At 35.9% G+C, this 24,584-nt stretch overlaps 3 protein-coding genes across 5 annotated transcripts; 2 read left to right on the top strand and 1 right to left on the bottom strand.

Annotated features, from left to right (window-relative positions):
• The first annotated feature begins 14 nt into the window (after nucleotides 1–14).
• On the top strand, nucleotides 15–9,561 carry LOC118062761 (uncharacterized). Of its 2 annotated transcripts, none has more exons than XM_035076616.2 (19): nucleotides 15–299; nucleotides 428–643; nucleotides 926–1,015; nucleotides 1,281–1,333; nucleotides 1,564–1,660; nucleotides 2,654–2,727; nucleotides 3,753–3,870; nucleotides 4,105–4,215; nucleotides 5,470–5,546; nucleotides 6,121–6,187; nucleotides 6,980–7,045; nucleotides 7,360–7,467; nucleotides 7,611–7,741; nucleotides 7,939–8,005; nucleotides 8,138–8,202; nucleotides 8,278–8,371; nucleotides 8,620–8,690; nucleotides 8,777–9,158; nucleotides 9,256–9,561. In XM_035076616.2, the coding sequence occupies exons 1-18, from the start codon at nucleotides 273–275 to the stop codon at nucleotides 9,150–9,152; spliced, it is 1,908 nt and encodes a 635-aa protein (XP_034932507.1). In that variant the 5' UTR covers nucleotides 15–272; the 3' UTR covers nucleotides 9,153–9,158; nucleotides 9,256–9,561. The 2 variants fall into 2 exon arrangements, with proteins under 2 accessions (XP_034932507.1, XP_034932499.1); XM_035076608.2 differs by having other exon boundaries at nucleotides 15–343.
• Nucleotides 9,562–10,769: 1,208 nt separating this feature from the next.
• LOC118062752 (probable membrane-associated kinase regulator 4) lies at nucleotides 10,770–13,116 on the top strand. Its single transcript, XM_035076598.2, has one exon. The coding sequence runs from the start codon at nucleotides 11,710–11,712 to the stop codon at nucleotides 12,829–12,831; it is 1,122 nt and encodes a 373-aa protein (XP_034932489.1). The 5' UTR covers nucleotides 10,770–11,709; the 3' UTR covers nucleotides 12,832–13,116.
• A 3,816-nt stretch (nucleotides 13,117–16,932) lies between these two features.
• Nucleotides 16,933–20,272, bottom strand: LOC118062741 (ankyrin repeat-containing protein At5g02620). Of its 2 annotated transcripts, none has more exons than XM_035076579.2 (4): nucleotides 19,962–20,272; nucleotides 19,081–19,657; nucleotides 18,573–18,982; nucleotides 16,933–18,165 (listed from the first exon to the last, which is right to left on the bottom strand). In XM_035076579.2, exons 2-4 carry the CDS (start codon nucleotides 19,418–19,420, stop codon nucleotides 17,287–17,289), a joined length of 1,629 nt encoding a protein of 542 aa, XP_034932470.1. In that variant the 5' UTR covers nucleotides 19,421–19,657; nucleotides 19,962–20,272; the 3' UTR covers nucleotides 16,933–17,286. The 2 variants fall into 2 exon arrangements, with proteins under 2 accessions (XP_034932470.1, XP_034932479.1); XM_035076588.2 differs by lacking the exon at nucleotides 19,962–20,272 and adding an exon at nucleotides 19,791–19,948.
• Nucleotides 20,273–24,584: the final 4,312 nt, after the last annotated feature.

Below are 24,584 nucleotides of genomic sequence, written 5' to 3'. Positions count from 1 at the left end.
GAAAGGACAATATAGTAAATCAAAACCAAGCAAACCGAAAGGAGAGGACCAAAGACGCGCAAAACTCCCTTGACTCCTTCCCTTCTCCTTCATTTACCTTGATGCTAACCCCAAATTACAAATCCAATTGTAATAACACCATCATCATCACCAATCCGAACGCAGCGAAAACACCATCACGTTGTAAATAGTAATGTCGTGGATAAGAACCGCCGTTAACAGAGCGGTAGAAGTCGGTGGAAAGACTAACATTACACGCACCGTCCGCGGTTATGCAGACTCCGTCGTCCTTCACGCCGGTAATGCCGTTTCTGAAGGAGCCAAAATAATCCAAGACCGCATTGTAATATATAATTATTCATGTTTGTTTGTTTTTTTTTTTTTAATTGGATGTGTATTCATTAATATTTGATTTTGGATGGTGTAGGGAGCGTCATCAAGGAGTTTGCAGAGTTTGAGGCTAACAGCTAAAAGATTAGAGGATGTATCCGTGTCATGTAGAGGTGAAGAGAGAGTGCAGTTATTGAGAAGATGGCTTGTTGCTCTTAAAGAAACTGATAGAGAAAGAATGTTTTCTTCATCTCCTACTTATGAGCATCATGCTGATGACTCCTTAAAGGATTCTCCTAAAAAACCTACCATTGTGAGCATCTTCCTATATAGTTAGCATTCATCTCATTTCTCTTGAAATTTAAAATTTAATTGTTGCATGGAGAAATCTTGTCTGTCCATTGGCATGCTGTGAATGTATAAAACTTGTGTCGTAATTAGAATGGATTTGCATTATCTATTTTGGTGAGATAGAGGTTTGATGGTTATTTTTATTTTTATTTTTACTTTTTTCCCAAAATATTTAGTATTTATTTTTTCTATTGAAGTTGGGATTGGTTTCTTATTTTCAAGATTGTTACATAACTTTGCACAGGTTTATTATGTGGATCCTGATCTTGGGACGATGGATTTTCGAGAGGTTTTTCTTTATAGTCAAGCTCTTGAAGGGATTACATTGTCCATGGTAAGCACTCGGTTTGCTTGTTCGTAATCCTATTGCTGTTTTCTGCTGTATAAACATGACATATAGTAGTTGGTTGGCACAAAAGGTGATCTGGGTATATTGTGCTATTAATTTGCTATGTAAAAGGACAAATTTAATGCCTTTGGAACCTGTCAATCTTTTGCTTTAAATCTTAGTGTCATTTTGGTTTACATTTATTTAGCCGGGCTTTGTATTTGCTGATCCATTGAGTTTAACCGCAGGTTAACTGTTTTGTATGACTCAGATTCTTGAAGCGCCGAATGAGGAAGAAGTTTCATTGCTTTTGGAGATATTTGGGTGATTCCTCCCACTCTCGTAATTTTCTATTTATGTCTTGTTTAAGTAGTTGCTTGAAATTTCATTTTGTTAATGTGGAGAAAAGCTGAATGCAGCTAGCTTAGGGCTATGGCTTGTCGAGTCAGTCAAGTTGTCACAATGAAGAGAAAATGCGCTTTAAATGCCCTTTCACTTTCAGTGCTATGCACAGAACTTCATGTAAACATCCTTTTGGTTTGGTTTATATACAGGCTGTGTCTTGCAGGAGGGAAGGAAGTACACAAGGCAGTGATGAGCAGCATACAAGATTTGGCAACAGCATTCACCACCTATGAGGATGAAGTACTGGTATATATCCATATACACACAAGACTTTATTATACTCTTGTAAATGTTCGTTTGTTTTATGTTAAGAGTTGCATACTCATTTCATCATTATCTACTGGATTGGATTGGGTTCATGAAGGACTTTTTTATCAAGTTCTGCGCCATAATCATGAAAATATGGAAAATTTGCTGATAAGTAATAAATAGAGCACTTATGTTTTACATCCCATTGCTCTCATTGTTACAAGTTAACAGATGTATTGTTTGCTTCTTCTATCTTTTTCCTTGCAAGTATCTGCTCCATTGATTATAATGATGGGTTTAAATTGTATCCATCAATATGAAGTTCCTTTGGTTCACTTTTTAATCGTCTAAAGTTGGCTTCATTCAAGGGAGATCAGTATTTTAGGCATTACCTTGGTAAGGGAGGATGTTTAGTTTGAAACTCAGTTCCTCTGTCTCTCCTGCATTATTTTCAGATAGAGGATACAGAGTGACAGACAGCTAAACTTTCTAAGAAAGTGAGCTTCCTTGCATAGGCTTAATCTTGGTTATGAGGTATCTTGACCGCCTGGTGGCTTTATCGATGATTTATTTTGACTTTCTTCTCATAATTTTGAAAGTCTTAGAGATCTTTAACTACTTATTCTACCTTTTTTTTTTGGTCTATGTATTCTTTACAACTTACCATCCTTTTGTAGCAAGGTTGTTCCTTTTACTTTAATTCTCGGGTTTTACTCATCAGGAAATAGCAGCTTATTCCTTGGATTTCTTTTCTAAAGTGATTATGATAAGGGTACAATTATCTCCTGTTTAATTCTGCAGACACCCTCATGGTTATTTATTTGTTAGTATAAGATGATCCAGCATAACCTTTGGCTTTTCTATATAATATATGCTTGGATAAAGTTAGGGATACCTTTTGTTCTATAAGAAGTTTGATTAATAGGTTGCAGATTTCCAAGTGAAATTTTATGATCAACATGACTCCCTCCCCCTTTTCTCTCTGTCTAGGTAAAGCGAGAGGAGTTGCTCCAATATGCTCAAAGTGCAATTTCAGGGCTGAAAATAAATGCTGATATTGCAAGGTAATTCAGGATGTTGTATCTTAGATTTGAATGTGAGTCTTCAAAAATAAAAACTTTCTAGATTCGTTCATTGTCTATTGCAGAAGCTGATATTGTGAATTGGGTTGGGTGTCATACCCTTGGCTTCCTCTATACTGCATGCGCCCTTCCACACGCACCTTTATTCACATGTTAGGCAGAAAGTGATTATGAATAGTGTCTCATCTTTCAGACAGTTATGATCCAAACCTGCTATCTCAACTTTGGAAAGATCCCAACTCTCCTCTTTCCCACTCTTCTTACCCTTCAGATTTATGCATCCATCCATATTTAATTTCTCACTAGTTTACTAATATACTTTGGAGTTGGCACAGCACAAAGAAAGATCGGCGGTGCTCTTCTTTTTTGTTGGTATTGTTAGCACCTAGCATGAGTTTACTGTGCTTTTTAAGTTTTATTTTGTTGATTTAATTAGTTTTTTTTTTTTTCAAATTTATTGTAAGAGAAGTTTTGAATGAGTTATTTGCATTGTGGATTAAAATTTCCTCCTTTTTTTTTTTTTTTATTATTATCCTTATTAAAAACTCACAAATCATTTGCATCGTGGAGCTTGAAATCTGTTCATCTGTCTTCACTTATGAAATTTGAGGCTATAAACAATCATTACTTTCGAGTAGACTCAGCTTCAACTAGGAAAGCGAACTTTTGAAGTAACTTTTTTGACTTGATAACATTTTTGACCAAGTTTGAACTTATATGTCCTATTTCCAGAAAAGAGTTGTATGTATAATGTGGATCACTGTTCATTTATCCGTGTGCTTAGTCTTTCATTTTCTGATCAGTATTCATTTAAAGTTATCTTCTATATACAATATCTATACAAATATATGGGCATAGAGTATGGGTCTCTGGTCGTTTTTCTGCATGTTTAATCTGTTGGAAGTTAAGCTTCATTTACAAATCATAATTGCATTGGTTCCTTGCATTGATTTCATTTAGAAATGATTTTTTTTATTAATGTTTTTTATTGTGTTCTCTGCACTCAGAATAGATGCTGAAGCCCACAACATAATGGAGAAACTTGAGAAATCAAAGGCACTCAATCAGCTTTCCAATGAAGCTAGCGGAAACTCTTCTGAAGAAACAACTGCTTTGACAATGGAGGTAGGCTGATCCTACATTCACAATTTTCCATGTACAAACAGATTCCGCATGTCATTTGTTGTACACTAGTCTGATAGTAGTTGTGTGAAGAGAGCTTAAAGATTTTTGTAATTTTAAGGTTCTGGGTTTTCACTAAAAAACGTAACTGTAACTTCAGGACTGACTTTAATTGATTTATTTGATTTTAGAATTTACATCCTTGATCACAGAAACTGACGTTCAATTTTTGCTCAGGCTGTAGAAGAAAAACTTGGACAAATTCAACTATGTTCCACATTGGAGGCACTATTACTAAAGAAGAAATCTTTGAGAAATGGGGATTCTCCAGAAATGCATGTGGAGAAGGTATGGATTCTTAGTGATTAATCTAACCTGACTGGGCCTTTTATTTCCTTCCAGAATAACATTTAGTTTTCAGAGAGGTTTTTCTAGGAACAAATTGTCACACTTTGGCATTACTTCTAATGGTTCCTGGTATGCACCAGAGACTGAACCAAGCTGTTCTTTTAGTGCTTTTATGGAGGCATATTCTGCATACAGATCTCATAACTTCTAATGCTTGCTAGCAATAATTTTATGTGCTTATCCCCAAGATATCTTTCATTAGAGAAGTTGAAAGTACAGCAATTGATAGAGAGCAAAGAGTTCACATTGGTTGTTGAGTGTTTGACCCTTCTCTTACCCCTAGAATAAAAAAAAATAGGAGTTGAAAGTACTTACACCTACGCATCTGAAGGACACAAGAAATGCTAGAGACACTATTTTCTAGTCTAAGCAATGTTCCTTGGTAACCTCTTACCAGGTGATAATTCAGCATGTTTCATTCATTTAAGTTGTTTCTGCATGGTCTTCTGTTCCTTAATAGCTGCTGCAGTGTTAGAACTTACTGCTACCTTTCTGCAACCTGTGAAGTTTGAAGCTGAAATCATAGCTTTACAAACCTGTCTGTTTAAACACCCAGAGGCAAGCCTATTATACGACGAGCATGTTTGGCATAGATGAGGCAGGAATGTCATGCAAATCCTAACTGAGATTTTTATTTCTTACCTAGTGTTAATATTCTGTTACTGTTGATAATTTTAGGACCAATCTAATATCTCAAATGGCCTATTATGCATATGAATAATCTTAACTATAGAAAAATTTACTAGAAACAGAAGATAGTGAATCAGAAATGTTACCTAATCCCTCGTGGCACTTCCTCTGGTCATGGAACTTACACTGGATTTCATATTGTTTCTTGAAGCAGTTTTTTCAACACAAATCAACAAGGTGAAAAATACCACAATTTTCCAAAAATCCTTTAGACCAAATACAATTTCTACTGGTAATTGTAATGATATTAAGGGATGAGTTTAAACATTTTTATTTCATCCTCAATGCCTAATGTTTCTCAAAGAGATTGTAAAATGTTTTGTTTTGAAAGAATTTTAAATCATATTAGCAGTCTCGTCTATTTTTAGTTATGAATTGAAGAGATAATACAAATTGGCACAGTTCAATTCTATTTTTATTTTCTGGGTTTTGTTTCAGTTTATTTCTAGCCTATCAACTCCTGCTACTGTATTCTTAATAATCCACTATACACTTATTTTGCAGGTTGATAAATTGAAAATTTTATCAGAATCTCTTCTTAACTCGACCTCAAAAGCTGAAAAGCGCATTTTAGAACAAAGGTTCATTTAGCATCTCAGAATTTTTTTTTAGTATGTTCATGCATGTGTGGGCAAATGGGATGTAATCTATGTTTCTGCATTTTGTGTATTTGCATCTACTTTTACTGCTTCTTTTGTGGGGAGGGGGAGGATGGACAAGAACTGTCACTCTGCAAAGTTGGGTGCCTTGGGTTCTAAATTTATAGAAAGTGTTCCCCACAACTGTGACCGTGAGTGGACGTTTGCTTATTGCTGAAAAAATGAACTCTTCATGGATTTTAACATGCTGTTAAGTCAATATGCAATGTATAATTAAAGTGCTGTCCTGTATTGCATTTTCATCATGTTTATTTTCCTATAGTATTCTTTTTCATGGTTAGTTATGGAACATCTAGAATGATTTATTTTTCGGGGTATTGGCCAGTGCATTACTAATATGCTTATTGACAATTGAAAGGAACATGGATAGTTTGAAAATAAATAATAATTGGCTTTTCTCTGATGCTTTGGTTCTAACCTTCCCGGAATTTCCTATTGCTATTGTTTATTACTTTAATTTTTTTCATTTTTTATTTCTTTCTCAATGTTTATGCAGGACACAAAAAGAAGACGCACTCAACTTTCGTGTGGCTAAAGGTGATGAGATTAGTCAGCTTGAGAAGGTACCTTTCCTCCAAGGAAATAATGTCACTTTTTATTAAAATGAAGAAAATTGATAGCAAATCTTTAAAACTTTTCAACTTAAGTAGCTGTCATCCTAGAGAAAAAAAAATTAGATTACTATTACGCATCATGGCACTGGAATTTGAAACATGAATCCTTGCCTCCGTTTTGTTCAGGACAATGCAGGAGTGATTCTAGATCCGTTCTTTTACTTCTTTGGCTCTCACTGTTTATGGTTTCCCTTGTCCCCTCAATCCAATTATTCTTCGTCTTAGATGTAACAATTCCTCTATTTACCTCCATGGTTGCCTCCTCCAATCCCTCCACTTTTCTATGGAACCCTTCATTCTTTATTTTGATATGGATCTTATTATTTTCAACAGAGCTAGACTGATTTTTTGGGCATGTGCTCCTTCACTGTCCAACATTTACTACCATGAGCTTAAGCAGCCTAATTTCAATTTTTAAAAGTTCAATTTCAGACGGACTTTTGATTGTATAGCACTCACAGTTGTGCATCTCCATTTCAACAATCCTGCTTTCAGTTTTAAGAGTTATATTCTTAGCAAGAAAATATAGTAAAACAAGATATCCAATTATTCCATATCTGAGAAAAGTTCTGATATACAATATTCTGATTTTCTTTTTTCTTTTTCTTTTCATATTGTTGAGGAATTTTATGATCTCTCATGAAGTTTTGCATGGCCTATGTCTTGGGACAAAGTTTGTCATTGTTTGATTTATTTTGTTGCCAGGAATATTATTAAACATGTCACATTGCATTTTTCTAGGAATTGTCAGTGGAGATTAGAGAAATGGAAAAGCAAAAAGGTGAACTTGAAGCTGAATTAAAGAAGGTATCCTTCATCTGAATATTTTTGCTAGTCTATTAATAAAAATGTCATGCAGTTCTGGATGATATCATCATTCCTGGAATTATTCAGTGGAGTCTCATTTATTCCCTGTTGCAGTTTACCTTTCATATTCATGATTATCTGATGTGCTTTCTTCAGCATGGATACGTAACTTGTATTCTTGCTTATGTGTGTTTAAACTGTGAAGTTGAATTGGTAATGTCAATGGGAGAATTGGTTCACACTGTGACGTCAACTCTGTAGGATCTCTATCCTATTTTTTCTGGGATTCTAACCGTTTCTGGCATTTATTGTAGGTCAATACCTCATTGAATTCATCACGGGCACGTATTCACAATGCCAGGGAAGAGAGAGAGAACTTTGATGAAGCCAGCAATCAGATTCTGATGCACCTGAAAGCCAAGGTATAGCTGATCTTCCCTTGTCAGAAGAACCATATTTTGTACATGATAGAACTTTTAAACTACTTGAGTTTCCCAGAAGAAAATTACAGAGCCTATGAGGAATCTTCTTATTATATCATATTGAGCATGTTTTGTAATCGTAGGAAGATGAGCTAGCAAAGTCGATTACGTCCTGTCGGGCAGAGGCAGATGTTGTTAATTCTTGGATTAATTTTCTAGATGCTACCTGGGTTCTCCAGACTACAGACACAGAGCAGAAGGAGAATCAGGTCAAGTATGTATAAATTCTCTCTACTGATTTGCTATTGAGATTGATACTTATGCTTTTGTAGGATAGACGCATTTCAAAACAAAAAGATCTGATTAGTTTTTCCTATTTTTTTCCCGTATTACTAAAGTGCCCATACTGTTGTGTCAAATCTTTTTGTCATTTGTTTCTTGTTGATTATTTTCTGCACATGCATGTTGAAGTGGCGACTTGGAGAGATATGGTGATCATTTTGTGAATTTGAGTGTTCATCTCCTCTCTGCTTACAAGGTATTGTTAATATATTCATTGCTCCTGTATGACTTCTTCAACTATAGTTTTATAATTTCCATTAAATCTATTTAGCTGTGAAATTGGTTTTAAACATTGTTGTTGACATGCAAAAATTGAACCTCTCATCAGGAACAGTTGGGGCCTTCAGTCATCCGTATGAAAGGGCTTGTGGCAGACTTGCATTCTTCTCAAGGGTATTATGCTATGATGATTCTTTGGAATTTTTATCACTTAGTTCAGAGAAGTCTCAAACTGTTATTCTGCAACAGGTCAGAAATAGCACCTATCATAAAGGATGAAGGGTCAAAAGCAATAAACCATAGAAAAAATCTTGAAGAGGGATTTCTGGAGCTTGAATCCAAGGTATGGATGTTTTTATGGGTTTGCTTTGATAATATCTGACAAACTCCTTCTATGTTTCAATATCAAATGCTCAGTTTTATTTCCCTATTTTCTAGTTCATATAAATACTGTTTTCCCACATTTATTGTCCTCAAAATCCTCTCTCCATTCTAGCATTTCTTCTTGCTAGATTGATCTCCTTCCCTGCGTTGTTCCCGATCTACTGAAGTTTCATCTAATTAAAGCCATGCCATTCTTTGTCCTGCCAGATTTTGACCATCACAAATGCAGTGGATGCGATGAAAAAGCAGTTTTATACCAACTATGAAGGCGTATACAGGTGCAGTAACCTTTCTCTTTACACATGCTCCCTCATTCGATGCATTGATCAACCACTTAAAATGGGAAATGGTACGTACACTTCAGGAAAAACGACGACAGGGTCAAAGAGCTATTTAGTGCTGTGGAAAAAATGGAAGAGGAAATTAAATCCATCCAGAGACCAGTCCTGGAAGTTGAGAATCCGACGCAACAATCACACTCACAGTCCAGTGATAGCCCCCGTGTAGATCCATCCTCTTCTTCCAAACAGACATTTGAGGCTCCAGGAAAGAAAGAAGCAAATGGAAGCGGACCACCCCCTGTTAAGAGAGGAAATGTAGTCACACAGGCAGACCTGGAAAAGTTAGGTTCCGATCTCGGGAAGGACGAGGAAGGATACGCAACAGAGGACATCGGTGAGTGGGAATTCGATGAGCTTGAAAAGGAAGTAAATCCCAAGCAGCTGACCAGCAAGGAATAGACCGAGGTTACTGTCAAGTGGATTTCTTCAGTATCATAATTTTATAACAAGGTATCATTTGATATACTTTGGATAATGAAATCTTGTTTTTCCTTTTTAATAGGAAGGGAGTGCTATATGACTTCTGAATGTCTGATGACACTCTGCTGATTCGAGTTAATTGAGAGCAGGCACTGAAATATCACACCGGAAGAATGTAAATCCTCCCTTTGATGCCGAAATGTAGATAGTAGATACCCTAAACAAATGTAATCATGACACTGAAATATCCGTACGATTCTTTCCTTCTTTTTACAGTGGAGGACACTCTGCTAAGGCTATGTAATTTAGCGACCCTGGTAAAGAAAAACATCTGTTATTTATTTATTATTATTATTATTAATATGAATGCCCTTTCCGAGTATTTTAATTAATTTTACACCGTTTGGACTTCACAATCATGTTTTTGTTTTTTTATTTTTTAAAAAACATTATGTTCCTGCTGATATTGGGAAAATTGGGTTATTGGAAGTTGCAACCTCCTGTTCCTGCTGATATACGGGGAGACGCAAGGGTCCTCAAAAAGAGGCGGATGGCCAGCCATTGCAGCCTAGTCCGGCGAGTAATGGGGCTGTTGATGGTGGCTGGAAGTGGACCTTGAGATTCACTGCACTTTGTTTTACGGTACAATCATTGGCAGGAGGATCTCCTGAATCATGATGGATTGAAATTTTAACGGTACAATAAGAGGGTCTGTTGCCCAAAAGAGGAGGAATTGAGTGGCACCTTAAAATCCAGTTGGGAAGGCAGTGTCCAAAAGTGACAGGCCACTGGGCTTTATCTTTGATTTGCAGCTAACCAATCATGACATTTGCACCTCACAGCTAAGTCTCATCACTGTGAAAGAGCCACTTTCAGAAAAGGTGGGCGAGCGAACATGTGCCCACACAACTTTGAATGTGGTGGTCAGAGGAGCATCACGTGGTTGAGGAAATATAGTATCTGAAAGGTTTAATTAAAAAGTGATCGAGGAAAAGCTTGGATATTAACTTCAAAAAGAAAAGAAAAAAAGAGGGTTGACATGGAAGTTTGCTGCTATAATTTAGAATTCAAGGAGAGAGTTGCTTTTGTCTTACAAGCAAGCTCGCTGAAGAAACCTACCAGCTTGCAGGTTAAATATTGAGTTTTTTATAGTCATGAGTTTGAGTTTTTTTCAGTATTATTAGAGATTTTTATACTTGTTTACTTCATGATGTATAAAATTAATTGATATGCATATAAATTAATTAACTTGACATCACATTAAAAAAGAAAAAAGAAAAAGAAAAAGAAGTGATTACTAGCCCCTTGTTATGTATCATATTTTGTTACAAGAGATCTCAAATTTATATACATATATTATAACAATAATAGTAGTAGTAGTAACCTTATAAGATATAGTATAACTTATTAAGTTTTAAATTTACTTTTTCAAAAATTATCATTTTAAGTGTTATATACTTTAAAAACCACTTAAAACTTATATAATTACTAATTTTAAAATATCATAAAATTAATTGAGAAATCTTTAAATTCACCAGAGCATCCATAAATATAATAATAATAATAATAGTATAGGGTTTCTGTGAATGAAGGAGTGCGTTCGTAATCCATTGAGGATTCCCAAGTAGATACACCATCCTGACCAAAACGCAAAACATAATGCGAGAGTTGTACTTCAAAGATTCCATCTGGGTCTTGATCTATTTGCTGTTTCTAGTCAGCACAGCACCATTTTCTCAGACAAAAACAAGGCCACTGTCAACATCTTCTCCTGTAGCGGTAGATTCTCACCCTCTGTACCACTAACAGCAGTCGATGATTCATGCATGAATGGCTAAAAAGAACATACATGGGGTGCTCCAGCATGGCCATCCACTCAGCTACACTCCACGCATTATTGCAATTTGACAAGATTGTACAAGCTCTACCTAAGCTCACTAAATGTCAAAATAAACTGGTCACTTCCATCATAGAATATGAACTCATGCTTTTGTTCTACTTCTATCAGGCCAAAAAGAAGAAAAAAAGTTGGCAAGCTAAGGGATAAGATGCAGAAACATTGCCCTCCATAATTAACACCATAGTATAAACATTACAAAGATGAAATACTGTGATTTTAATGTAGAAATCGAGTATAAAGGACCAACAATGTGTAATTTATACAAGGTAACCTTTATTTTTCCCAGTAAAGAGCTACCATCTTTGACCCCCCCCCCCTCTCCCTAAAGAGGAAGAATAACCGCATACGATCCACATAAATTTTGACGACGAAAGAGGAGCATCAATGCAATCAGCTATTAAAGTAAAAATCCAAAATCTTTTCTGCATTTTCTTATTTGGAACCATTCAAGATACTCTAAGAGGAAAAATAAAAAAAGAAGAAAACCTGACAATTCCTTGCTATAAAATTTTATTTTCTAACTTGGCACCATCCGCACTTTAAAGTATGCTCTGCCCCCTTTCTTCCCCCACCAAGCTCACCTCCCCATAAGCATCTTTCACTCAAAAACACAGACACAAAGAGTTCTTAGACAGTATGCTACATGAAATGGCCACAAACCAATCTTCGTGTATTCATGCAGATGATGACTGCATTGAAATGGAATTGAGCTCCACTTCGAACTTCATTTGTTACTCCAATAGCTCTTCACCACAGAGCAGAGAGTTTGAGTTCCAAATGTCTTCAGTTTCTCATGGTAGAGAAGCCACAACGTCCCCAGCTGATGAACTCTTCTACAAGGGAAAACTCCTCCCTCTTCATCTCCCTCCTCGCTTGCTAATGGTTCAAAAGCTCCTCCAAAACCCCACCACCACCACCTTAAACAGTAAAAAAGAATCAGCCTTTGAAGAAAACCATGTCCTTCCCTTCACCACTAGCTCCACTGCACCTTCCACTGACATCAATACCCCATTGGAATCTTGCAATATCTCTCCATCAGAATCTTGCAGGGTTAGTAGTGAACTAAACCCAGATGAATATTTCTTTGAATGGCCACCTGAAGCTAACTGTTTCCTCGGAGATCATCAAAAGAAGTCTTGGACTAAGAAGCTAAAGCAATCCTCGCTTGGTCTCAAACTCAAGGCTTCAAGAGCATATCTAAAGTCTTTGTTTAAAAAGTCTGGTTGCACAGACGAGTCCTGTGCTAAAGCGGCATGCAATGCAGAAGATGAAACTGTTTCAAACGGCCAAGACTGTTTGAATAAGTACATGAAAGTACCGAAGAAGAGTCCTTTTGGGAATATTGATAATGACAGATGCAGGATATCAAACACTCTCAAGAGAAGCTTTGAGAAAGAGATGGCTGAAGATGGTTTTCGTTGCCAAAGGAGGTCTTTCTCTGGGGCAATTCAATGGCATTCTGCAACCAAGTCTTCATCCTTTTCATCTTCATCCACATCTTCATCTGGTTTGTCTTCTTCATCTTCATCCTTTTCATTTAGTTCAAATGGGTTCTGTGACTTACAGTTGCTCAAGAGAAGTGGCAGTTCAAATTCAGAGTTTGAGAGTTCAATTACGGAAGCAATTGCTCATTGTAAAAGGTCACATCAGTTGTTTAGTTCAAGAAAGAGTTCAAGTGAAGTTGGAGTCTGTTCATTGTCTGCTTCAGTAATTGCAGCTCGTGGGGATCAAGAGACGCCTAGGCTACGCAGCACATAATTAGTTTAGAAGTCCTTAAAATTCACAATAAGAGGGGGTCATTGAGATGCCATATCTCATGTCAAGTTGAACTTTTCAAAGTGGGTCTCGGTTATAGCAGTGTGATTATCAGGTTTTTCAATTGTTTTTTTTTTTTTTTTTTTTAATGTAGATCATCCACTGTAGTTCCCGTTGGAAAGAACAATATGACCCCCCCATCTTTAATAGAGGATTTACTTTTAAAATCAATATTCCAGGCCTGATCTCTAGTTTCATTGTACTTGCATGAATTATGAAATTATCTAGAGTGAGATGAATCCAAGATTTGCAATCTAATTAGGCTTGAGGATTTTTCTTCTCCACTCTTTCCTTTTGATTGAGCTGGCCTTGCGTGGGCTTGAGCTAAAAGTGAGATGCTTCTCTAAAGGCATTCTTCCTAATGATGAATTGCCGTGGGCTTTTTGGAATTATGCACTAAGGCTTGCAATGAGCCAAACCACCTTGAATTCTACTCCAATGAAGCCAATTTATGGGGTCATGATCCCTAGGTGATATTGATAAAGTTGATCACCTAATCGAGGGACAAAGAGAGAGGGAAAGGGTATTTTGAAACGCTCATTTCACTAAATATTCTTCCCAGAAAATGACAATCATTCAGTGAATACATCCTACATGAGTTTCATAAACCTGATGGTTGAAGTTGTCACAACAATTTAGTTTCAATAATATAACTTGTAATCACAGAAGGCTTGAATCTGCTTTAAGAAAGTGAGATATGTGTGCTCTTCATTGACGCATTGCGTTTGTACCTGCGTTTCATCAAATTTTAAAAATGTTTTTTTTTTTTTGCTAAAATTGAGTTCGGTTTGTACTTTTTAGATCGTTTTGATGTGCTGATGTCAAAAATAATTTTTAAAAAATAAAAAAACATCATTTGCATGTATTTCAGCACGAAAAACTATTTGAAAAGCAACCGCTACCACACTGCCGTGTAAGAAGATATTCATTCTGCGAGGATTTATTATACTAACCTCAACAATTTTAAAGGAGATTCAATGGAGCATTTTGAGAAGCTCGATGTGGCAGCAGAGCAAAGGCTCTTATTTCTGGTTTAACTACTTAGGAGTTAATATCATGACACTTAAAGCTAGGGGTGTTCACGGTTCAGTTCGGTTCGGTTTAGGCTTAAAAAACCAACCGAACCGAATTACAGTATTTTTGTAAAAAATTAACCGAACCGGACCGAAAACCGGTTCAAACCAAACAAGTCCGGTTCGGTTAAATCCGATTTTTTTCTAAATCCGGTTTTTTTAGGAAAAAACCGAGAAACCTAATCCTATCATATATGGGTTTTTTTTTTTGTTTTTTTTAATTGGCTTAGCCTTACATTAAACAGAGCGTACTCCATTGAAATTGAAATAATATTGGCTTACACTGTTTTCATGGTCTAAGATTGAGTGCCTAGTTCTTCACAAGAGAAAACTTCAAATTTGTTGGATGATAGCCGAGTAGAAACAGAGGGTTGATCAAATAAAAAAGAAGAAATACAAAATATTTGGCTTAATCTTGTATGATAATTATACACTAAGCGACCCTATTTTCATTTCTAATCATATCCTTTAGCCTTAATTTTTAGCATTCAAGAACAAGGGCCATTACAAACTAGGGCTAGTGCCAAGGCTTCAAAGAAATTTATTCCAGTTGAGATGAGCATTGATGATAGTTGAACTGTCAAATCTACATGACACGGTCCCCAATTGCTTCTTTAAAAGGACTGTTTCAAACAACAAGTTCTCGAGGGTCAAGGAGGGCTATTTTTGCAGATGGCTCTTATATATATATAAAAGAAGAAGATACCCAAGTATTGATAAACAGTAAACTTTACCTCTTTTACTTTTTCTGCTGCACGTGAAGATTTTATTCAGGTTTGTTTACGGCTGCAAGTATACTAGATGGATGCGGATGTGTGAGTTATTTACTTACTGATCGGCTAGAGAAGAGACAGATGCGGGGGCAAGAGGCAGAGAAAATAAAAATTAAAGGGGAAAGGAAGAAGAAGATAAGACTTTTGTTGGTGTGGGCGGCGGCTTCAAAAATAAATTGTAATCTCATTTAGGTTTAGGTTTACTTACTGTACTATTTATACTAGTTTGTTTATAACTTTATTTTATGGGTAAACCGGTTCGGTTCATCGGTTTCAGTGGTAAAACTGAACCGGAAAGATTTCTTGTTTTAGTAATCGATTTAATCGGTTTTTCATATCGATTCGGTTTTTTCGGTTAATTTTCCATTGATTTTCTCAGTTTTTTCGGTTACTCGGTTTTTTTAAACACCCCTACTTAAAAGCACTTTTTTTATGAGATAAATGATGCATATTGAAAGGTTAGGATGAGTACTTTTCTTGAGTCTTGAAGACATTGCAGAGAACAGTTATGCTAGACCTACCACGACCAGTTTAGAAGGAAACACTGCCCTAAACCAATTAGCGATTGGAATGATTGGCAAAAAGGGGACGTATAATTGTAATGCAAAGGAAATGAATGCCTTCTTTTATGCTTTGCCTAGTATGGAGTTTACGAGGGCACAAAATTGCAAGATGACTCGGGGTTACTTGAGGTCACACATAAAGGAACTAGTCAAGTTAAGGGTTCTAGATTGACATATCTCACTAGAGAGTATGGATTGCTTGAGATGAAATCAAGTGAAGGCATAAGGGAGATGCATACACAATTCACTCATAGGTCATGAAGGGAGGGTCATGGAACTTGAAGTGTGTGATGATCTACCAAGAAAAATACCACTGCTTTGAAATCCTCTTTAAGTATTAAAAAGAATAATGATAGTATCAGTGATGATGATGAAGATACTGCATTGATAACCTGGAAATTTACTAAGTTCTTGAAGGAGAAGAAGAAAAGAAGCACGGGAATAGAAAAGACTTCAAAGAAGAAAGAAGCGAGAAGGGCGACGGAAGCAAATGGATGCTATGATTTGCTTAAAGATTAAGAAATCGAGTCATGTTAAGTGTCATCGACACATTACCAAGAAGATGTGGAAGAATGACAAGAAGAAGAGATTTGAAAAAAAAGGCAATAAAAGCTACCACTTTGGATGATAAAGATTACAGCTCTATCACTTCTAATGATGATGATAGTTCAGACTAGGAGAAGTTGGAAAATAGTGGCTTGATGGATGAATTTGAGGAGGAAAGCTCACTTAAGGAGTTGATGACTGTGATGGGGGAGTGACTCCACTAACGACAACAGGGATGGGAGCTATGCACCGAATATTGCTAGATTAGAGTCTATTTATATGGTATTTGCATTTGCTTGTTTTGAAAGTACTAAGCTCATTCAGATAGAGGTTAAAATTGAATCTTAAACGATTTTATCATGGAGGAAGTTCATGTCAAGCAACCTTCCAGTTTTGAAATCCATTCTTTTCCAAATCATGCTTTCATATTTAACAAGGCTTTATACAAATCTTAAACTAGTTCTTTGAGTTTGGTATGAATTTCCCGGCATCCTTGAGGCCACTGCATTTAGATGATTTGAGCAAAAGCTTTCGGTAACTATTCACCGCAAAGAGTAGCATAGGCTTGGAAATGTACGAGGGATTATACAGATGTAGCAAAATCTGAGGAAAGAACAAGAATCAGAACATCACTTGACAGCTCTGCTGCTTATGTAAGGTGTCTGATCTGATCTCAACAGCAGGATGCCCTTGTGACAGACCAGGAAGTGAGGATGGCTGAATCTGTTTAGTAATCAAAAGAAAAATGAGGGCTCGCCGTCAGCAACTGTTTAGCATTGACCAGAATCCCCTCCAGTCCTGGTACATAAAAATGAAGAAAAATATTTGACCACAGAAACAAATTCACTTATCACATCCAGGCTTAAGATAGGACAACCTGTGGTTTGTTTTCCTCGTAGTTTTCTGAGAGTGAAATGGGGGCAATGAGCCTCCTATAGTTTTCTCGTGGCATTGAATTGGGTGGTAATGCTTGAAGAGAGCAACTGATAACATGACGGCGAAAGTTTAGAGCTAGAGGTAAGGGATGGTGCTGTGGCTAGCGAATAAAAAACCTCACACAGAAAGTTTAGAGCTAGAACAGATGGTAAATGTCCCAAAGAGCAAACCATTGTTGGCGATATCATACGAGGTTACATTAGTTCATCCGCAGGTACCAAAGCTTCTTAGCAATCTCTGAGTCAGAGTTGATTTTTGAATGTAAGAAAGATAAAATGACACAGGAAAATGTACAGAGGTCATTTACCAACTAACTAGTTTCTTATTAACTAAACTTCAAAACGAAGAAGTTACCACCCTCTTCTTCTTTCAAAATCTTCAGAAGATCTATCAGCTCCCTGCTTTCAGTGGACAGCGAGAAAGGCTGAAATCAAGTAAAAAAAGTATATATACAAGGAGGAAAATACAGTATCTATATGTAAGACCTAAAAAAGAGAGGACAGAGTCTCAGATTGCATAGAGTTTCTTATAGTCATTTTCCAAAATCTCTGATTCTTCCATGAATGACAATGTCTCTGACCGCGATCTGCTTATTGACGACCTCCGTATGCTCCGTAATCTGGAAGTCTGAATTCTCTGTGCAATTACCCAATAACTCATCGTCCCAATTGTTGTTACCATGATCACTGTCCCTATGGCTGTTACACTATATGCCAGCCACCTCTGATGATGTCCCACAACAATATATGACAGTGCGAGAAATGCAACTGAAATCATCACACAGGCCAGCCACATTAGCTTGTTGATCACTGACATTAGTTGTTTTTTTGCCTTTCTCTCTATAACTACAATAGAGGTTTGAACAACCACTACAGCCACTGATATAAAGAGAGCAATTGAGTCAAATATGATGAAAATCATGAACTCAGGTTGGGTAGCGATTCTTGCTTCTCCAGCAGATTGTCCAGGAGCGAGATTACCTGGGTCATCAGCAAACTGGCCAGGGAGTTGGAAGATGGCAGCAAACGCAACAGTGGCAATAAGGACAGCTACAACTGTGGTTGAGTTAATTGCATTGTTGAGACCTACCGCGTGCACTTTGTTGAGCCTCTTGGCTATACCTTGAACACGTTTTCGTGTTTGCCGTGTGGTCTCTAGCTGGTTGTGAACCTCATGCTTTATGTCGCTCACAGTTTGCTTTAGTTCTCGGTTGGCTGTGTTAGTTGTACTCGTCTTCATGGATTTGGCAGATAAGACTCCATGCTCTTGTAATACGGAGGCGATTCCTGAGTGCCCAGTTTTCTCAGCGGTATCAAAAGCACTTTCTCTGGATCTGTTAACAATTGTTTTGTCAATTCCCTTTTGGTCAAGCAGCTTCCTAACAATCTGCAAATAACAGCAACGCCAACGTCATAGACTTCCCAACTCTGTAAAGAGGATAGGATCCTTTGGCAACTTTGGTAGATGACGATGACTTCTGCTCTAAATATAGATTCAGTAACATCACAAAAAGGCTGATTCATTTTTATTGCAGAAGATATCAGGTCTGGAACATAGATACTGGTACTAAATAAAGTAAAACATTGGTCTCAAGTTGAGACGCAGCTAAAAGCCAAAGAACCAGAAGAAACTATTCCCTCGGAAAGATAAAAGAGCATTTTTCTACGTCGCTATAAATCATTCTCAATTTCTCCTCGAACAGACCATGAGCTTGAGTTCACATTTGGTAACCAAAGCAACAGGAAAAGAAAGGCTTCATAGTATTAAAAGGAATGGAAAGTAAATTAGAATACCTGATCTCTACCCTTACGGCTAGCAATATGCAAAGCACTGTTGCCTTTGTGATCAACCATGTTCATCAAACTAGGATCTGACATGATCAGCTCCTCCACGAGCTCCACGTTCTGCCCTTTAACTGCCATATGGAGAGCCGTCTGGCCTTTCTTATCAATCTTATTCGCAAGTCCAGGTTCTTTACTCAAAAGGGCTTTCAAAATCTCTAAATGCCCATTCCTTGCCACTGAATGCAAGGCAGTTTTACCATTACTTTTAGCTATCAAAGCAAGGCCACTGCACTTCTCTAACAGGAAATTCACTACTTCAACATGCCCTTGTGATGCAGCCGAGTGCAGAGCAGTGGTATTTGACGAATCAAAGGTCAATGAAAGATCAGGGTTGACCTCCATAAGAACTTCCACAATTTCTGCATTACAGTAACAGAGCACACAATTAACCCGACGTTAATCCCACTCCAATTATCAATTCTAGCAAGGAATTTCAAGAATTGAAAACGGTGCTTACCCAGATCACCTTGCTTGGCAGCTATGTGAAAAGCATCATAACCATTTCTTGCTTTAAGACCAGCTAAACCGGTGTCATAGTACTTAATCAGCTCCTTCACTATGCAAACATGACCACAATCTGAAGCAACATACAAAGCAGTTTCTCCTGATTGGTTCTGTTTCGACAACAACAGGGTCATCTCTGCAGCTTCGCCAAGATTATCAGCAATCATTTCCATAACTAACTCCAAATTTCCATCTCTCACCACCGCATGTAACGGCGTGTCATCCCGTTTTCCTGTCAACTGTTTAGTCATCTTCTTCTGCCGGAAGATTTGCTGCCTCGCCGGAGGTTCCATTTCATAAAAAAGAATTATTCGAAAATTAAAGGGAAACAAAAACAAGAAACCCCTTTGTTCCTTCTTCTAGACTTTAAATCTGAGGATCAAAGCCCCGAATTTTCAAGAATGAAGAAGATCAATAATCATGGCAACCAGTATGTGTGATCGAGAATGATGATCAGAAAGGGCTTGCACGTGGGAAGGCTCGGCTACAAGCTTCATTGCTTGATATCCATATCATGTTCTTGAAATATTCTGCACCAAAATTTTAGCAATATTAAACCAAGAGTCCACTTGAAATACATGTTCATATTCAAACTCTTGTCTACTTCAATAGTTTATCATCATGAGCAATCATGAAAATTAAAAATGAACTAGAGACAAGGACCTTGGATTTTGAAAACTTGTTGCCAGTTTGAAACTTGCTAAAACTAAAGAAAAATGGGAAGGTTTCAGTTCAACTCAGAAGGTCCAAAAACAACTTATCAGAGCTTTGAAAAACAAAGTGTTTCTCTGACTCTTGTGTTCTAGAAAGAACAAAAAAACTGAGAAACCCCACCTTAAAATGGATTCAGAAAACACAAAGCGATCTTCTTTGCGATGACGAGGTAAAGATTTAGAAACTTGGAGAACGACAATTCTTTAAAAATAGAGGTTGATAGTTACTGGTATTGACAAGAGGGTGTTGGCGGGTGTGCAGGCTGTGCAAGCAACCCTGTTTTTATAACGCGGCTACACTAGAAAAACAAAATGCTCTTCTTTTTGCTGCACAAGACCGGACAGAATAAAATGGAAAAACTATGAGGAGTTTGGATATCATTCTTGTGTTCAAATCCAGCTTTTGACAATTTTGATATTTTTTTATTGTTTTTATTTTAAAATAATATTTTTGGTCTTTTTAAATCTTTTTCCTCATGCATCTCTCTTTTTTCCCCCGCTGACTTTCCCCTCACTTAAAGTCTTTTGAGGAGTGCTGGGGAGTCGTTATATAGCGATTACTTTTTTATTTTTCTACAAAACTGATGCCAACCGTTAAAAACGTGGGCCATGCTCCTAAATCCAACACCACACGTGGGGATGTAAGGCCTGTGCATGATAAAAATTTATCATCTACATGAAGTTCCCAGCACCAATCACAACCATCAGATTCTCTTCTTTTTCTTTTTCTTTTTCTTTTTTTTTTTTTTTTTTTTCCTTTTTTTTTTTTTTGTAAACTGAGAGATCCACAAGAAAAGCAATCACGCAAACCCAAATGAAAGAAGAATGGCTTTTCTGGGTCGTTGATGACGAAGACTGGGCCCCATTGAAAGTAGTTTTCCTTCACCGCTCAAAAACTCGGAAAAAGTCGAGAGCAATTGCATCTGCACTGTATAATTACTGCGGCGACCACTAGAAAGCAGGGCGATAAGAGCCCGTTTGGCTATAAGGTAAAGGTCGTGTTTACTCGGTATTTGGTTAAATAAAAAAAGTTATTTACTATATGTGGGTCTCTTAATTTATTGCGTTTGAAACACAAAAAAAAATAAAAAGTAATAAATTGCTGTTTTTTACATGGCAAGTTACTGTTCAGAGAATAATGAAGAATACCTCCACCATTCACCAAACAGTTTTTTTTTTTTAAACAGTGAAGGCATGCATCCACTGTTCAGTGAACAGTGGAGCATGCCTCCACTGTTGGCTGAACATGTGTTTTTTTTTAAACTAGTATAGTTAATTGATTTCATTCGCACTATTCACGTGAACAATATTTTTTAAAAAATTAGTTTAAGGTGAATTAAATTTACTTGTAGTGTAATCTTAATTTTATTCTTGATAATATTTTATCTAATTTTATAGTTCTTGTCGGATGAATTTTGTACGTAATGAAATTGTAGATAGTTTTTTGTTAAAGTAATTTTTTAAGTGTGATTTATTTCATGATGTAATAGCAATAGTTAAATCCATAAAATTTAAATTAAAAATCATCAATATTAATATATATTTTTTTAAAATTATTTTATAACCTTAATTTCAAAAAGCATTCTTAACCAAACACATTAAAACTATTTTTTCTTCAACCTCAATTTCAACCACAGTTTTAACCAAACATCTATTTTTTCAAACCAATCGCAACTAAAAATAATTTTTATAAAATAATTTTTTTCAAATCATAACCATAACAGCTACCTCAATACCGAACACACTTAAGATTAGTAGTTGACTGAGCGAGCCTAAAGTTGGGTCAATGGCTCATGGCGGCCGCACTGAGGAGGTGGGTTCCATGGCGATGGCTGGTTCTTTGGCGGATGCAACGGTGGTGACAAAATACTGCTACCCAGCTCTTCCAGTTAGTTCTTTTTTAAAACTTTATTTAAAAAAAAAATTAATTAAACTTTGTATATTTTTAAATAGTTTTGAAAAACTTGAAAAATAAAAAATATTATCTTAATATATTTTTAAAAAAGCCATCGCCATCATTATCACGGACGAAAATCACAGCTGATAATTAAGAGTTTGTTTCCCATTAACAATTTCGAGAAACCGCGTGTGTGCGTACACGCGTTTGGGCTTCAGCGAATGATGCAAATTTGAAATCAGAAGAAATCTTCATTAGACGTGTATGTCCGAAAAGATGCTGCGCCGCGTGGACGTACGCACTTGTCTTCAATTGTGTGACTCACATGCCATTTTACTAAACTTTCTCCATCGTCTTTTTGTTCATCAAAAAACATGTGGCAAGTTGGCAACATGTTCTCACCAAAAAGGAGAAAAAACAAAAAAATAAAAAACATTCTTGATTTTTTTTAATTAATATAAATATTTAAATCAATTTACATATATCTTAACTAATTTTATAAAATTTTAAATTAATAATTATATAAATCTCCAATAAATCCAAAAAAATTCAAACTTGTAATTATTAAAAAGCAAACTCAAATTCTAATCTATTAAACTATTCTTTAGGGTTATTTTTTTATTTTTTTATTATTAATATAAATATTTGAATCAATTTATATGCACCTCGATTAATCCCATAAATTTTAAAATTAATAATTATATAAAAAAATCAATTTATATATACGTTAACTAACTTTATAATCCTTAAAATTAATAATTATATAAACTTCTGTTAATATTCTTTCAAGTTTCTAATTTCTGCTCATAGTTGCTTTTCGGACGTTCTCTTTCTTGTTTCGTCGTTTCTGCTTATAACCGATAAAGGCCTTAATTTTCTTTTTCAAACAACTAATTATGTTTCCTGAATTTCTAGTTCTTGTTGTTGACCGACCATGGGGCTTCTATCTAAAAAATAATAATAATAAAATAAAGAAAGAAAAACAATACAGAACATCAATATCAATTTCAGAATTGGGAGTAACCTGGTGTGTGTTTATATATAAATTAGAATAATCGCAATGTTGTTTTTATTAGATCAAACATGTAACTCTTAATTATGTTCAAAGGTTCGAGTAGAGTTAATCAAGTATTTCCAATTAAATTATGCTACCCTTTCTTGTGGTATTTCCAATTAAATGATTCGGTCGAAATTCATTTTAACCAATAAATTTTAAATCTGAATTTTAAAAGAAAATTCATTCCAGAATAATATTGTATTTAATAAACAAAAATATTTAAAAGGTTATCAAAATCTCAGGTTCGTGACACGGACATACATATCCCAAAACAAAATATTTTTGTTTGTATATATATATATATATATAATTCACTGTAATTTTATAATCTTTCAAATATTCTAAAACTAATAAAATAATTCATAACTTAAAATATTTATTACATTAAATAAGGTTCAATATTTGAAATAAAAATTTAAACTTAAATGAAAATAACGTGATTGTAAAGCGTACAAGACATTAAATCATAAAAAAATAAAAAAAAAATTATATAAAAACAAGCAAGATATATCAAAGTAGGAACTATCAAGTCATCCTAAATCGATGTCTAATTTTTTAATTTTTTATATATAAAACAAAATGACATTATTTTTGTTAAAAAAAATAAATAATTAACGAGTTATAACCACAAATCAACTTAAATTTTTTCTCATTTTTTATTTTTTAAAAATTTAGTATAATTCAGTTTGGAGTCTCGAGTTGATCTGTCGGACAAGAGACCGGGTTTAAAACTATTCATGAATACAAAAAAGTGAGCATACCGACGTTGTAGTTTTGAGCAATAAATTATTAAAAACCAGGAGGCACTAAGTTTTGGATTTTGCGAAAGAGTGCTATCGAGATAACGCAGGCCTCCCTTCGTGTTTCGAATGGCACACTCGAGAACGAATTAATCAAACGGTCCCTCCTTTTCAAGATGTGGACGGCTTAACCACTACCGTCCGTTATTGCTTTTTCGTTGGTTATTTTTTTTCATGGCCATTGACTTGGATGCCGATCGATGCCATTAGTTTAAACACTCCATCGACCCTGTCGTGCTCGTGCATGATTGACGCTAGCTGCCTTCTTGTTGATGGCCCTCAGCTTTAGTCAGTAATCTACGGATTTGAACTTCTCAAGAAATCGCAGCTTTCATATGGAAGACTCCCCTGTCAAATACCTTTCCGAAGCTAAGAAAAAACCACCTTGTTTGTTAGTTTTAGGTTTTAGGAAGCAAAACCTAACACACAGTTGTTGAGGATTAAAATGACAGAGGTAACACTTTGTATACGAACTTGCTTCAGTTCTTGGCAACACATAGCTAGAGAGGTGCCACAGCACAAGATACCAGAGAAAGAAACGTGAACCAGGCTGCCGGAGCAGTGTTCCAAGCTCCTGCATTCTGTTCATAATACCATCTGGTATATATATATATATCATCCCTTGTATAGCGTACTGCTGACGACGAACGTATGAAATCTGGGTTCTTCTTTATTAAATCCATGGATTCGGGATGTTTATGAAATCTACACATATCCTCTCTGTGGCAAGCACATTAACTATCGTATCTTTGTACAGCCACGCTCTTATAGATTTTAAGTTGCATAAACTGCTTTGAACTCCCAGGGTAAACGGACTCGCCCTTGGGTGATCTTCTTCGTTGTAAAAAAACTTCATCTTGTTTAAGCTTTGCTATGCAAACACAGACAGGAAAACGTCCTCGGGTTCCTTATCTACACCATCAGTTTTAACTTAAACATCGGAGGGTTTTCAGACCACAAGAAAAAATATCTTAATTTTAAAACAAATAA

The sequence above is a fragment of the Populus alba genome, chromosome 16 (assembly GCF_005239225.2).
Source record: "Populus alba chromosome 16, ASM523922v2, whole genome shotgun sequence".
NCBI classification, from domain to species: domain Eukaryota; kingdom Viridiplantae; phylum Streptophyta; class Magnoliopsida; order Malpighiales; family Salicaceae; genus Populus; species Populus alba.
This window is presented reverse-complemented; position numbering and strand designations above follow the sequence as displayed.